Source organism: Sinocyclocheilus anshuiensis, unplaced genomic scaffold (assembly GCF_001515605.1).
Source record: "Sinocyclocheilus anshuiensis isolate Anshui unplaced genomic scaffold, SAMN03320099.WGS_v1.1 scaffold457, whole genome shotgun sequence".
Classification (NCBI taxonomy): domain Eukaryota; kingdom Metazoa; phylum Chordata; class Actinopteri; order Cypriniformes; family Cyprinidae; genus Sinocyclocheilus; species Sinocyclocheilus anshuiensis.
The window spans coordinates 2,743,268-2,758,375 of record NW_015537939.1 but is presented as its reverse complement, the minus strand read 5'-3'; the positions used below and the strand labels follow the sequence as shown (position 1 = coordinate 2,758,375).

General features: G+C 35.6%; 1 protein-coding gene across 1 annotated transcript; it reads left to right on the top strand.

Moving 5' to 3' along the window:
* Positions 1-5,558: 5,558 nt before the first annotated feature.
* LOC107662952 (complexin-4-like) lies at positions 5,559-9,305 on the top strand. The gene is made up of 3 exons (XM_016453091.1): positions 5,559-6,106; positions 7,435-7,522; positions 8,651-9,305. Exons 1-3 carry the CDS (start codon positions 5,943-5,945, stop codon positions 8,876-8,878), a joined length of 480 nt encoding a protein of 159 aa, XP_016308577.1. The 5' UTR covers positions 5,559-5,942; the 3' UTR covers positions 8,879-9,305.
* Positions 9,306-15,108: the final 5,803 nt, after the last annotated feature.

Sequence of the window (15,108 nt, the reverse complement as noted above, 5' to 3'; positions counted from 1 at the left end):
CTGGGGAAGAGTTCAGAAAAAATTCTGCTGCATTGAAGGTTCACAGAAGCATGTAGCCTCCATTATCCATATTGGTAGACATTTGGAACAACCAGGACTCTTCCTACAGCTGGCCTCCTGGCAAAACTGAGCAATTGATGGAGAAGGGTATATATATATATATATCTATATATATATATATATACACTTCATAGGTCATTTCTGCCTGTTGCTAGAGTATATTGTAATATAATTGTCAGCTCACAGTGTGTAAATGAGTAGCATAAGTGCGGCTGGAGGCTTTGAGCTCCTGGATACAGATGTAACTCTGTCTGACAGGGCCGGCCTCATGCGGGGGATTATGTAAGAACCCCAGCCGTGAGCCATAGCGCTGCTCTATGGAAGCTTCTATGACCCGGGCCATCGTTAGGGATTAGATCAGAGACAGAAGGCTTTAACACACTTTCTCCACCATTATTCAGCTCCAGTCATCACAAACAACTGATTGCATGTTGGTTTAAACGATTTCGGTCAATAGTGAAAGAACAGAAGAGGTTGCAAGGTCCAGAATGTTTTGAAAAATACAGGCTGATCAGTTTATGATAGGATAAATGTTTTCTTATGGGAAATGTTAGAAACCTAGCTATTTTATTATCTTGTTTTGTTTTATTTTTCACTGTAGTTCTTTGTAATGAAAGAACAGTAGTGACTGCAGTCCAGAATAAAAAAAAAAATACAGGTTGATCAGTTTATGATGGGATAAATGTTTTGAGAAATTGTAGAAATGTAGCTTTTTATACTATTTTATTTTATTTATCAGTGGTTCTCTGTAGCAAAAGAACAGAAATAATTGCAATCCAGATGTTCTGAAAAATACAGAGTGATCAGTTTATGGTGGGATAAGTGTTTTGTTATGAGAAAAGTTAAATGTAGCTATTTTTAGTTTGTTTTGATGGGATAAGTATATTCTTTTAGGAAATGTAGCTGTTTTATTTTATTTTATTTTATTTTATTTCTCTTTGTTGATCTGTAGTGGAAGAACAAAAACAATTGCAATCCAGAATATTTAGAAAAATACAGGCTGGTCAGTTTATGATTGCAAAAATATTTTGTTATAGGAAATGTTAGAAATGTAGCTTTTTTTGTTTTGTTTTTTGTTGGGATAAATGTTTTGTTAGAGAAAATGTTTTATGAGGAAATTGTTTTGTTTTTTTATTGTATTTTTTTTCCCTGTGGTATTATCAAAGCATTGTTTGTTTGAGTATCCTGACCAGCCTGTTTTGGAAATGTTAGAAATGTAGCTTTTTTATTTTATTTTGTGTTGATGGGATACATATTTTGTGGTGGGAAATGTGGCTGTTTTATTTATTTATTTTTATTTTTGTTCTCTCTGTGGTAATACCAGAGCATTGTTTGTTTGAGCATCCTGACCAGGGAAATGTTAAAGGGGTCATATGATGCTTTTTTAAACATCGTTATTTTGTGTATTTGGTGTAACAGAATATGTTGACATGCTTTAATGTTCAAAAAACACATTATTTTTCAAATACTGTACATTATTGTAGGTCTTCTATGCCCCGCCTCTCTCAAACACGTCGTTTTCTACAAAGTCCCTCCTTCCGACAAGCGCAGTCTGCTCTGATTGGCCAACTGACCCAGTGCATTGTGATTGGCCGAACACCGCAAGCACTCGTCGGAAATGTAATGCCCCTTACCATAATCGCGAGCTTCATCTTTCAAAATAAATGTAAAGACAGTAAATAATGTCATTAGTTTTACCATCAGTTCAAGCCCGAAAGGGGAACAGAGTCGCGTGACAGACACAGTGATGAAGCTGGTATGTGTTTGCAGTACACAAGCCACGGTTAAGACAGCTGACTCCACTGTGATGTGACCCCCTCTCTCTCTCTCACTCTCTCTCTCTCTCTCACACTCACACTCACACACACACACGCGATGCGCAAAACTCCGCATTTGAACAGTCAGGGATCTTATCTATGCACAATCAGCTTGTAACACTCCAAAGAGAAAGGAAAACTTGAAACCGCATCATATGACCCCTTTAAAAATGAAAAAAAAATTTTTTATTTTATTTTGTGTTGATGGGATACATATTTTGTGGTGGGAAATGTGGCTGTTTTATTTATTTATTTATTTTTCTCTCTGTGGTAATACCAGAGCATTGTTTGTTTGAGCATCCTGACCAGGGAAATGTTAAAAATGAAGATTTTTTTTTTATTTTATTTTGTTTTGATGCGATAAATGTTTTAAGGGAATTGTCGCTATTCTATTCTATTCTATTCATCCGGACCAGCCTGCAGGCAATCACTGATATTATACCAATTGCTACATGTTTAATAAAGCAAATTTAGTGTTTATAGTACCAACATAACTAATCCTCAAATCCTTGTTTACATCTTTTATAGTGTACCTTGGTTTTAAAATGTAATACAATAATTAGGCCTAATTATACACAAAGTTACCAAAGTTATGATCTGAGTGGTTGTTTGGATGCTAAAGGCCGTCAGTGTCCTCGTTACTAGCGTCCATTTGTGACACTAGAGTATTGCGCTGGGATATGCTGATGATTCTTAGCTGATAATCCACCAGCCGTTCCCTCCCTTTGTTTCTCTTCACTCGCAATCACTGCTCTGGCTTGATTGCCTACTCTCGCTCTCTCGCTCTCTCCCTCACCCCCTCCTCTGTCTTTTCAGGGGATTACACAGAGACATGTCGTGTACGTTTAGCACATCTGTCACTCCATCCCACCATGCTGTGCGATCAATCCAGCAAGAGCTTACTGGCCCTAACAGGAGATGCAGTTGTGAACCATTTCAAATGGCCTCCTCTACATTTTAATTACTTAGTTACTTAAGGACACTTTAGTAGTTGCACCCTTTCAAGGCAACCATATTGTCACATGAGGTAAATTCTAATTTTAAGAACTTTGTCCACAACTATTCACTCTTAAAATGACCTTCTCTTCAGGAATAATAGTTTTCAGCATATTTATGTTTCCAATAGACCCATTATTGAACAGTTGTGGGACTTTGGGGGAATTATGTCCTTATTGCTGTAAGTGTCTTAACCTTGGACAGGCATTGTCAGCTTCAGTTTTGACACTGTCAGAGCTTTTAATAGGAGATAATCGCCTACAATAATAGTTATTTTGTTGGACAATAGTCAAACTACAGTATGAATTGGCCTGAGGTACTTGTCAACTGTGAATACCTTTTGGTAATTACATTGCTTTGTTTTTTTTTTTTGTTTTTTTTTACAACCATCATGGGAGTTCGTAGGAACCCTAGTTTGTAGGTACACCATGCACCTTAAGCTGGTTTAGGGTATTTTTACCATTAGACAATCAGTGTCAGAGCTGTAAAGGGAAATAATCACCTCACAAATGATAATTGTTTTGTAGGACCGTAATCGCAACATAAATTGACTTGTGAACCATGAATAATAAAATAAATGAGACCTTTCTGTAATTACGTTGAGTTTTTACAAAGGTCATGAGAGTTCGTAAGAACAAGTTTGTATGTACACCACCTTAGATTGTTTAAGATGTTTATCCTATTTATTAATAGCTTATACTATTAAGATGTGAATAAGTAATCATAATAAAATAAAACAACACTTTTCAGTAATTGAGTTTATTTACAAGGGTCATGGGAGTTAGAAGTATTGAAGATGCTTAGTATGTTTGTATTGTGTATTGTACAAAGACATGTATGAATGTTATGCTACATGCTAATATGCTAAATGTTAAATTCATTAGCTGATAACTGAGCCATTCCTTGTTTGAACCATGCTAATGCTAACAAATTATGAATGTCCTGTGATAAAAAATGGCTTAAAACAATATGCTGTGCACCACCTTCGGCTATTTTAAGATGTTTTTACCTCAGGAAAACATAACTTCTGTGTCAGTTTAAAGGGACATATTTACCTCAGAAAATGAAAGTGCAAACTTCAACTGTTTTTATAGGACAACAGTTGAACTGCAACATGAATTGACCTAAGGACCAAGACCTTTCAGTAATTAGCCTACGTTAAGTTAATTTAACCTACAACGATTATGGGAATTCAAAAGATCGAAGATGCTTAGTGAGTGTTTTTGCTGTATTTGCTGCTCATGTGTAAATGTTATGCTACATGCTAATATGCTAAATGGCGAATTAATTAGCTGATAGCTGAGCTTGCTTGTTTAAACCATACACTTAAAAGTTATTATTGTCCTGTTGTAAAAAAAAAAAAAAAACACTTAAAACAGGTACACCACCTTGGACCGTGGTGTTTTTACCACAGGACAATCATAATTTGTAACATTGTGTCAGAGTTTTAAAAGAATGATATTAAGAGTTTGTTCAGTTCAGAAGACCATCTGTTTTAAACCAGTTAAGACCAGCAATCCATCCCTTTATGAAAATTAATCATGGTTCCACTACAAATAAAACCAAAAAAACTATGGCTACTATAGTTAAACCATGGTAACCACAAATTAAGCATGGATTTGCTACACTAACCGTAGTTTTACCATGGTATTTGTAGTAAAACTGTGGTTATACAAATGGCAATCAATACGCCAAAAAACATGGTTCCTACACTTTTACTATAGTAAAACCATGGTTAATTTTCTTAAGGGATGGTGAGTTTGTTCAAGAGGGATTTTTTTTTCAGGCAGTTTTTTACATCACGTTTAATAGCCATTATCTGTCTCTTTTGAACCTTCTCAGTGGACAACTACTGAAAACTACTGAACATCCTGGATGTTTGCAAATAAATGTGTGAAATCGTAGCTCCTTATCATCATCTTCGCAACCTGTTGTTTGTAATCCTGTAGCTGTGCTTTCCTGAGCTCACAAGGGTTATAAATGGAAAACCTTTCTGTAGACCTTGCAGTAATTACTTTCAGTTAATGCTGCTCCATGTGTGAATGTTATGCTACATGCTAAGCTGATTGGCAAATTTAAGGCCTGAACTTATTCCTTGTATAAACCGTGCAAAAGTTGTCTAATAAGATGTGGTAAACACAGCTTAAAAACAGTCTAAGGTGGTTTGCTGATTTTAGTTGGCTAACAGGCTGGTCAAGTTTAAGTTGTTAAAAGTTAACAAGTTTAAGTTGCTATTCAGCCTGGAAGATCACAGACCAGTTAAATCAGCCAAACACCATCTTTGCCAGGCGGGGAGAACATCTAGACCACCAGTTTGGTCCCACTGGGAGACCAGCTAACTGTTTTAAACCACCAGAAATCCGTGGTAAGTGATATTTTTTTATAAGTCAGTAGGCCTATTGTATTTCATGTTTAGTAACCACTATATATTTTTCTACAGTTTTCTCAGCAGACAAGAATTGAAGAACTGCAGAAGCATCTCCTGTTTGCAGGTAAATACAGTGTATGAATTCATAATTCCTGTTCTTCATCTGTGGGACACATAAACAGGTTTATCTTCGCTTCTCTGGGCTCACAAGGGGTATAAATGGAAAATCGGTAACCGGTTGGTTGCGATGCATTGGTCAGTCCCTCATTAAGTAATGTGATTAGCAGTCAGTGGGTGGATGCAACGAACATGACGTCAACAATGGAGACTGCCCTAATCTGCAAAACACAGATTTCATAGTTTTCAAGTTTTCTCCTACTGTTTTTCCTATAGTTAGAGCTTTTGATTGATAAATGCATTGAGTTCGTTTACTTTTATTGTGTGGAAAAGAGAAAGCCACAGCCATCTGCCTCTCAGTGTAGATGGCCGCATCTTAATCCAGATTATGGCTGCAGCATAAACGTTTTTTTCTTTTTTCTGGCCGCCATTACTAGTCAGCAGTGTGTCCTTGATAACAGACAGACAGGTCGGTTAGCCTAGCTCCAATTAGACCATCTGAGGGACTTCTCTGGACTTTCACCGAAAGATTTCAGGAAATCGCAACTTGACGTCAAGCTTGAGACTCCAGCGGGGTAAAACAAATGGCATTTCTAATCAAAAGTATGGTGGGGAACCCACTGAAGGGAATGGGATTTGGAGGAGGAGAGGAAAAGGCTGAGGAAGAAACCCCCAAGGACCCTGCAGCGGCCGCCGGTATGACTAGAGAAGAATATGAGGAGTACCAGAAACAGCTAGTGGAGGAGAAGTAAGTAAAATTTGGGCCCCTCGGGCCCTATTTGTGCTTACAGTACATACTTAGCATTTAATGACCTTGACAAAGTAAATGAAGAATCTTGCATATGCTGTCATGCATATTAAATTCTGTATTTATCTCTTCTTTTTTTTTTTTGCATTATTAATCTCAACTGATAGCATTTCGGTTCTGGATCCTTTTGCATCTTCCACCCTTAAAGCTGATGATACATCACAGAAACACTGTAATTCAAATAAAAACTGCAAAGGGAGCTTCAGAGATTATCAAAGCAAGAGCATGATGCAGACTTAATCTTAAAGGCATCTGATATTCTCCATGATGATGTATTTGTGCAAACACCTGCACCTTAACTATCTTGGGTGTAAAAAAGATGATAATGTCAGTGATTAAAGATGAACAGACTCCATGTTGGTATCAGAAAGTAAGCGTCAGGTGCTAGCTGCTAATCAGTCCTAAAAGCAGAGCTTAGCGTGGGCTACCCTGGCCTTGTTGATCTGGATAATGCTATTTTTAGAAGCAATCATGGTAGAGAATGAATAATGAAAGTATTGGAGAATGCCAGACCTCTGCAGATATAAAATATGAAATGTAGTTATTTATTTCCAGGCCACAGTTGGCAGCCATAAAATCTTTTGCATATATCCTAAAAAGTATAGGCAAACTAAAATACATTTTGAATAAGAAAAAAAAAATCAATTTCACACATATAGCTTTTGAAACGTGATTTTCCAATCAGTAATCGTACAGGAAAAAGCATCTGAAGCATGCTAATCCCAAGATTTGATATTATTCATGTTCAAAAGAGATGAGATAACAACTCACATCCTCAGGCTCACTTAAGTAGAAATATGCCTAAACAGATTATTCATATAGTAAACATACATGTCTGCTGTGAGATTACATCTAAACATCTGAAGATCTTTGTGTTGCTTCAGATCAAACATCCACAGGATTTTATTATTTAGTTGTTGCTGGTAAACTAGCTACGAGCTTTGCTTCAAGTATAGCCATAGCACTGCCTGAACAATGCTGTAAGCATCCTGAAGCTCTTTATCTGGAATTAAGCTGTAGTGCTAAACCCCGGAGGTTATTTTATTTTACTGCTACGGTGTTTTGTCACGCATGGATTTTAAAACAAACTGTTGTGCAATGCATGTTTTCCACTGAATTATACATGTGTACGGTGGTATGTTTTTTTTACATGAAAATCACAGATTTGTATCACTGTATTACATAGAATTTAAAAAAAAAGATAGATTAAGATGCTGTATTTGTCTTAGCAGGTGATAACGTGTTGTCAAAACATTTCTAATCCACAGAATGGAAAGAGATGCAGACTTCTTGCACAAGACAGCAGAGAGGGCGACTCTGAGGGTTTGTCTACGAGACAAATACAGACTTCCTAAAGTAAGAGCCATTTTGCCACTTCTCAAATCCAAAAAGAATCTATTTTAATAAGGAAATGTTCTTCAGTTGGCAATTGGCATTAACTTTTTTTTCATCAGGATTAAGGTACATACATACATACATTACCATTCAAGTTTGGGGCCAGTACATTTTTTATATTTCTTTTAAAAGTCTCCTATACTCACAAAGCCTGCATATTTATCAAAAATACAAATAGCAACCAAAAACTGTAATTGTAATAATACGTTACAATATTTCACAATTTAAAATTATTTTTTTTCTATTTTAATTTAAGCCGATGAAACTATTATTCCAGTCTTTAGTGTCACATGATTTTTCAGAAATCATTCTAATATTAAAATAAGTAGTTGAAACTATAGTGCTGTCAAATGATTAATCGTGATTAATCGCATCCAAAATAAAAGTTTTTGTTTACATAATATGTATGTGTACTGTGTATATTTATTATGTATACATAAATACACACACATGCATGTATATATTTCAGGAAAAAATGCTGTTTATATATTAAATATATTTATTTATAATATAAATTATATGAATGTGAATATAGACATGTAAATGCATGTAAATATTTTCTAAATATATATACTGTATGTGTGTGCATTTATATTAACACACAAATATATTATGCAAACAAAAACTTTTATTTTGTATGCGATTAATCGCATTTAATTGTTTGACAGCACTAGTTGAAACCATCTCTAGCATTCCTAATTTGCGTGTGGCTCCCACACACACATATACACAAATGCAGTTTCTCCCATACGGATGCTTTTTTGGCTTTGAGTTCTTGGCACTTCTGATAAATAATAAGAGAGTGAACTGAGGTCTGTGCAAGCCTCCATCCATATTGGCTTTCCTCAACATCTGATCGCCTTTGTACAGCTTCATTCTCTCTCTTAAATCCTTAATGCATTAATGCAAAAGTAGAGTCTAAAATGTTGGATATTTAAATTAGAGTTGTGTATAACACCCCAAATTCATTGGCTGAGCCAGTGTAAGGCTAGTCGGAAGTAATTAAATGCACCAGTGATCCACATTGTTTTAGCATTTATGAACATTAGTGGAACTCTGAAAATAACATGGTGTGTATTTACCCCTCAGAGTGAGCAGGACGAGAACATGATCCAGATGGCAGGAGATGACGTGGACGTTCCCGAGGAGCTGCTGAAGATGGTGGACGAGGATGCCACGGAGGAGGAGGAGAAGGACTCCATCCTGGGGCAGATGCAGAACTTACAGAACATGGACATGGATCAGATAAAAGAGAAAGCCAGTGCTACACTGACAGAGATGAAGTCCAAGGCTGAGGAGAAGTGTTCTGTCATGTAGCGGTTTAGCAAATTCACACATTTCTACAAACAAGGTCAGGTTCTTGATGCAGTTTTGATACAAAAACCAGGTTGGGTTTTTGAAATACAGTTTTGAAAATTAAATTTAATTTGAAAGCATGTCAGATGAAGTCACTCAAGCTCTACGTTCCCAAAAGCTGCAAGATTCTGGCTCTAGATCAGCTTTTCAGCTTCTCTTGCTTGGCTCCCAATTTCGCTAGGACTTTTTATTTTGTATGTGTTGTTTGAATAAATGATGTTGTAGTCTATTCCCTCCTTTTTTTTTTCTTTTTTTTTTGCAATATTACCTGTAAATATATCTAACAAACATCTAGCTTGAACTTGAGGTGGAGAAGCTATGTTTAAATCCCCCTCCTGCTTTTTTGCACAAGGGATGAGACGAATGTTATGCTGTTATTTCTTGTTCATTTTTTATCATATCCACGCCAAAGTCCATTTTTGCGTATCAATACCACGAGTTTTCGTTTTTATTTGGCGTAGCCTACTATTTATATGCACTTTCATGAGATCGGGTTGAATATTCTTGTATTTTACGGTGTGTTTTTGTTTTTCGAGTATAGGCCTATGTGTGTGTGTGCGTGTGTGTATCTTTGAATAAATCTGGAAATACCAACATTATCTGTTGTAATTAGGGAAAAGCCAAGCAGTTGAAAGGATTTGTGCTGTTTTGGATAGAGTGGGGAACGTGTGTAATCCCCTCAAACCAGCGTGTGTCCTGCGGATTATCAGACTGCTGTCAATCTTTGTTCGGAGCTAATTACACGTATCCATTCAATATTGAGGAAGTTTGCAAATTCTTCCAATTAACTGCACCTCAATTGTAGGCTAGCTCTCAGGGGTCGCGCGCTTGCTGCTTGAGATCGCGTTTTGTTCATGTAACAAAATCCCCTAATGGCCGAAAGCACTCCACGGCCGAAGTGTAGGCCTAAAGTAGTCCTTGGTGGTGTTTTATCGTTTTAGAGTTGTTATTAGTTAGTTAGGCTGCTTAAATCTTTGACCACCAAAACGTATGATCATTTCATTCTACCGATGCCAATGTACCAGTTATATCTATAGACTTATTCCGTTCGTTATAGCCTACGTTTAATTGATTTCATTTCATAAACAGACTAAATAAAAAAAAAAAATTCTCCTAGAAATTATATGTATAAACTAAACTTTGTTTTTACTTTATTTTATTTATTTATTTTTATATAGCCTTGCCTAGAAGACTATAATTTTTAGTAACAACATTTAATTACAATGGTAGGCTAGCCCTTGTAAATCGCGGAGTGTTAAGTTAACACATTTTGCTTAAATGTCTGTAACATTTGTTCATTTAATTTAATTGTTTATCTTTGATGTAATATTTCCATATTTAGTTGCAACGAATTAGTATAAAAATCTACAACCTAAACTGTGCAAAATAATTTCAAGTATAAAGAGTTAAGTTAAACGTTTTGTATAGCCAATTAAATTAAACAAATATAGAAATAGGCCTAGCCTATATGTGATGTTGTAGTCTATTCCCTCCTTTTTTTTTTCTTTTTTTTTTGCAATATTACCTGTAAATATATCTAACAAACATCTAGCTTGAACTTGAGGTGGAGAAGCTATTCCCCCTTCCCCCTCCTGCTTTTTTGCACAAGGGATGAGACGAATGTTATGCTGTTATTTCTTGTTCATTTTTTTTTTTTTGTCTAGCATTGACACATATGATATTGTAATACTCGTTAGGATTCTTTAGTCACATGTATTAAGTTTTTATTTGAGGTGGATAGGCATGAATCGGATTGTAAATAGATTAAACACGTGAATAAAACAATACATGAAAAACTGAGTCTGCCATGCATTTATGATCAAAATAAGTACATGTCTGTGAGATTTTCTTGGCTATAACAGCTTATTGTGTCAACGTTTTATACCATGTAGCTTTATCTTTACAAGAAAACAACTAAATCCGGTAAAAAAAAAAAAAAAGGGTCTGAAAAACAGTTTATTTAGCTACTCAAATGACAAGTTGTTACCACATGATTAGACGGGAGAAAAATATTAAATTAATCTACGTTTATTGAAAAAGAAATGCTTTGGACTTTTAAAGATTACCTGCTAATAGGATCATCTGGTCTGAGACAAGTTAAATGATTTCACTAGACATAGTAGCATTGCAATCTTGTGTCTTCACATTATGTGACCTCGTATTACTTAATTTTTATTTGTTTGTTTGTTTGTTTAATTTAAATAGTATTTTTTTTGTTATGCCAATGCAGTAAAAAAACAGAAACTAAAAAGGTAATTTAAAAAACTGTAAAAAAATTACAATAATATATTAATATAATCATTGAATTAATGAATAAATAAATAAAATAGTCAAATAGTAATTTTTAAAGCGTTAATCAACACATGGGTTGGAGGCCGGTCTCATGAAAATGCGTATAAATAGTACGCATGAAAGTGCGTATAAATAGTACGCCAAATAAAAACGAAAACTCGTGGTATTGATACGCAAAAATGGACTTTGGCGTGTATATGCTACGCGATGGGTAGGATTAGGGTTGTGGGGTAGATGCGTATCATATGTACGCGAAAACTGCATATCATATCCACGCCAACAAATTTCATATCATATGCACGCGAAAACTGCGGATTATATGCATGCCAAACATGTTCGTATCATATCCACGCCAAAGTCCATTTTTGCGTATCAATACCACGAGTTTTCGTTTTTATTTGGCGTAGCCTACTATTTATATGCACTTTCATGAGATCGGGTTGAATATTCTTGTATTTTACGGTGTGTTTTTGTTTTTCGAGTATAGGCCTATGTGTGTGTGTGCGTGTGTGTATCTTTGAATAAATCTGGAAATACCAACATTATCTGTTGTAATTAGGGAAAAGCCAAGCAGTTGAAAGGATTTGTGCTGTTTTGGATAGAGTGGGGAACGTGTGTAATCCCCTCAAACCAGCGTGTGTCCTGCGGATTATCAGACTGCTGTCAATCTTTGTTCGGAGCTAATTACACGTATCCATTCAATATTGAGGAAGTTTGCAAATTCTTCCAATTAACTGCACCTCAATTGTAGGCTAGCTCTCAGGGGTCGCGCGCTTGCTGCTTGAGATCGCGTTTTGTTCATGTAACAAAATCCCCTAATGGCCGAAAGCACTCCACGGCCGAAGTGTAGGCCTAAAGTAGTCCTTGGTGGTGTTTTATCGTTTTAGAGTTGTTATTAGTTAGTTAGGCTGCTTAAATCTTTGACCACCAAAACGTATGATCATTTCATTCTACCGATGCCAATGTACCAGTTATATCTATAGACTTATTCCGTTCGTTATAGCCTACGTTTAATTGATTTCATTTCATAAAGACTAAATAAAAAAAAAAAATTCTCCTAGAAATTATATGTATAAACTAAACTTTGTTTTTACTTTATTTTATTTATTTATTTTTATATAGCCTTGCCTAGAAGACTATAATTTTTAGTAACAACATTTAATTACAATGGTAGGCTAGCCCTTGTAAGTCGCGGAGTGTTAAGTTAACACATTTTGCTTAAATGTCTGTAACATTTGTTCATTTAATTTAATTGTTTATCTTTGATGTAATATTTCCATATTTAGTTGCAACGAATTAGTATAAAAATCTACAACCTAAACTGTGCAAAATAATTTCAAGTATAAAGAGTTAAGTTAAACGTTTTGTATAGCCAATTAAATTAAACAAATATAGAAATAGGCCTAGCCTATATGTCGGCCACTTTCACATAGCCATAAATGCCATTAATTTATTTTATTGTATTGTTCTTTTAGTTTATTTATTTATTTTGTCCTGTAAATCCTTCTTATTTCCAAACAGAGCTTACTGTCACCTCTAAGGGAGTGATATGACCGTAATTTCACTTTAACATGGAATTTCCTTCAAACAGCGTCAGAAAAAGCTTTTAAAAAACTGTCATTTTTGTATTTTTATTTTATTTTTTTATAGATTTTTTTCTGAAAATAATGTAGAATAGGCTACAAATAACTATTTCGGCGCGAGTGTTACCACAGAACAATTTGGTAAACTACCATTTTTAATGGAATTTGCGCGTACAGAGATCTTGATCTGTTTCGGCCCCAAAGATGTAATCCCGGCCCCAGTTCCTCTTATTTCTACAGGCCATCATGGTCAAGACATCTGGAGTGGGAAAAGATGATTTAAGATTTATGTAAGCTTTGGCGTGTATATGCTACGCGATGGGTAGGATTAGGGTTGTGGGGTAGATGCGTATCATATGTACGCGAAAACTGCATATCATATCCACGCCAACAAATTTCATATCATATGCACGCGAAAACTGCGGATTATATGCATGCCAAACATGTTCGTATCATATCCACGCCAAAGTCCATTTTTGCGTATCAATACCACGAGTTTTCGTTTTTATTTGGCGTAGCCTACTATTTATATGCACTTTCATGAGATCGGGTTGAATATTCTTGTATTTTACGGTGTGTTTTTGTTTTTCGAGTATAGGCCTATGTGTGTGTGTGCGTGTGTGTATCTTTGAATAAATCTGGAAATACCAACATTATCTGTTGTAATTAGGGAAAAGCCAAGCAGTTGAAAGGATTTGTGCTGTTTTGGATAGAGTGGGGAACGTGTGTAATCCCCTCAAACCAGCGTGTGTCCTGCGGATTATCAGACTGCTGTCAATCTTTGTTCGGAGCTAATTACACGTATCCATTCAATATTGAGGAAGTTTGCAAATTCTTCCAATTAACTGCACCTCAATTGTAGGCTAGCTCTCAGGGGTCGCGCGCTTGCTGCTTGAGATCGCGTTTTGTTCATGTAACAAAATCCCCTAATGGCCGAAAGCACTCCACGGCCGAAGTGTAGGCCTAAAGTAGTCCTTGGTGGTGTTTTATCGTTTTAGAGTTGTTATTAGTTAGTTAGGCTGCTTAAATCTTTGACCACCAAAACGTATGATCATTTCATTCTACCGATGCCAATGTACCAGTTATATCTATAGACTTATTCCGTTCGTTATAGCCTACGTTTAATTGATTTCATTTCATAAAGACTAAATAAAAAAAAAAAATTCTCCTAGAAATTATATGTATAAACTAAACTTTGTTTTTACTTTATTTTATTTATTTATTTTTATATAGCCTTGCCTAGAAGACTATAATTTTTAGTAACAACATTTAATTACAATGGTAGGCTAGCCCTTGTAAGTCGCGGAGTGTTAAGTTAACATATTTTGCTTAAATGTCTGTAACATTTGTTCATTTAATTTAATTGTTTATCTTTGATGTAATATTTCCATATTTAGTTGCAACGAATTAGTATAAAAATCTACAACCTAAACTGTGCAAAATAATTTCAAGTATAAAGAGTTAAGTTAAACGTTTTGTATAGCCAATTAAATTAAACAAATATAGAAATAGGCCTAGCCTATATGTCGGCCACTTTCACATAGCCATAAATGCCATTAATTTATTTTATTGTATTGTTCTTTTAGTTTATTTATTTATTTTGTCCTGTAAATCCTTCTTATTTCCAAACAGAGCTTACTGTCACCTCTAAGGGAGTGATATGACCGTAATTTCACTTTAACATGGAATTTCCTTCAAACAGTGTCAGAAAAAGCTTTTAAAAAACTGTCATTTTTGTATTTTTATTTTATTTTTTTATAGATTTTTTTCTGAAAATAATGTAGAATAGGCTACAAATAACTATTTCGGCGCGAGTGTTACCACAGAACAATTTGGTAAACTACCATTTTTAATGGAATTTGCGCGTACAGAGATCTTGATCTGTTTCGGCCCCAAAGATGTAATCCCAGCCCCAGTTCCTCTTATTTCTACAGGCCATCATGATCAAGACATCTGGAGTGGGAAAAGATGATTTAAGATTTATGTAAGGCGGTTTATAAAGCTGCCATTATGCCCACAAGGATCTCTGGGAGGAGTTAAATGCTCGGGGACAATACTACATCCCTCACTCCGGCCAATCTGACGTTTCTTGACGTGTCGAAGGGGATGTCACTCACACAATAGAGTCCTGGTCGAGAGGGATCCATATAAGGCCCCTGGGGGCCACTGCATCCTCAGTGTGTGCAGGACCACTACTGGAGAAAGTTGCTTCTGCTGGAACAGCCTGGACTATTGGAAAGAGAGTGTATTGCATAGGAAAACGGGGAATCCTTAGAGCTTTCTTTTTTTTCTGAAACTAATCGTTCGATGAGGCTT

Coding starts and splice junctions, on each gene's coding strand:
- LOC107662952 (XM_016453091.1), top strand. CDS start 5,943: ATGGCATTTCTAATCAAAAGTATGGTGGGGAACCCACTGAAGGGAATG. Junction 6,107..7,434: donor AAACAGCTAGTGGAGGAGAA/GTAAGTAAAATT, acceptor TCTAATCCACAG/AATGGAAAGAGATGCAGACT. Junction 7,523..8,650: donor ACAAATACAGACTTCCTAAA/GTAAGAGCCATT, acceptor TTTACCCCTCAG/AGTGAGCAGGACGAGAACAT.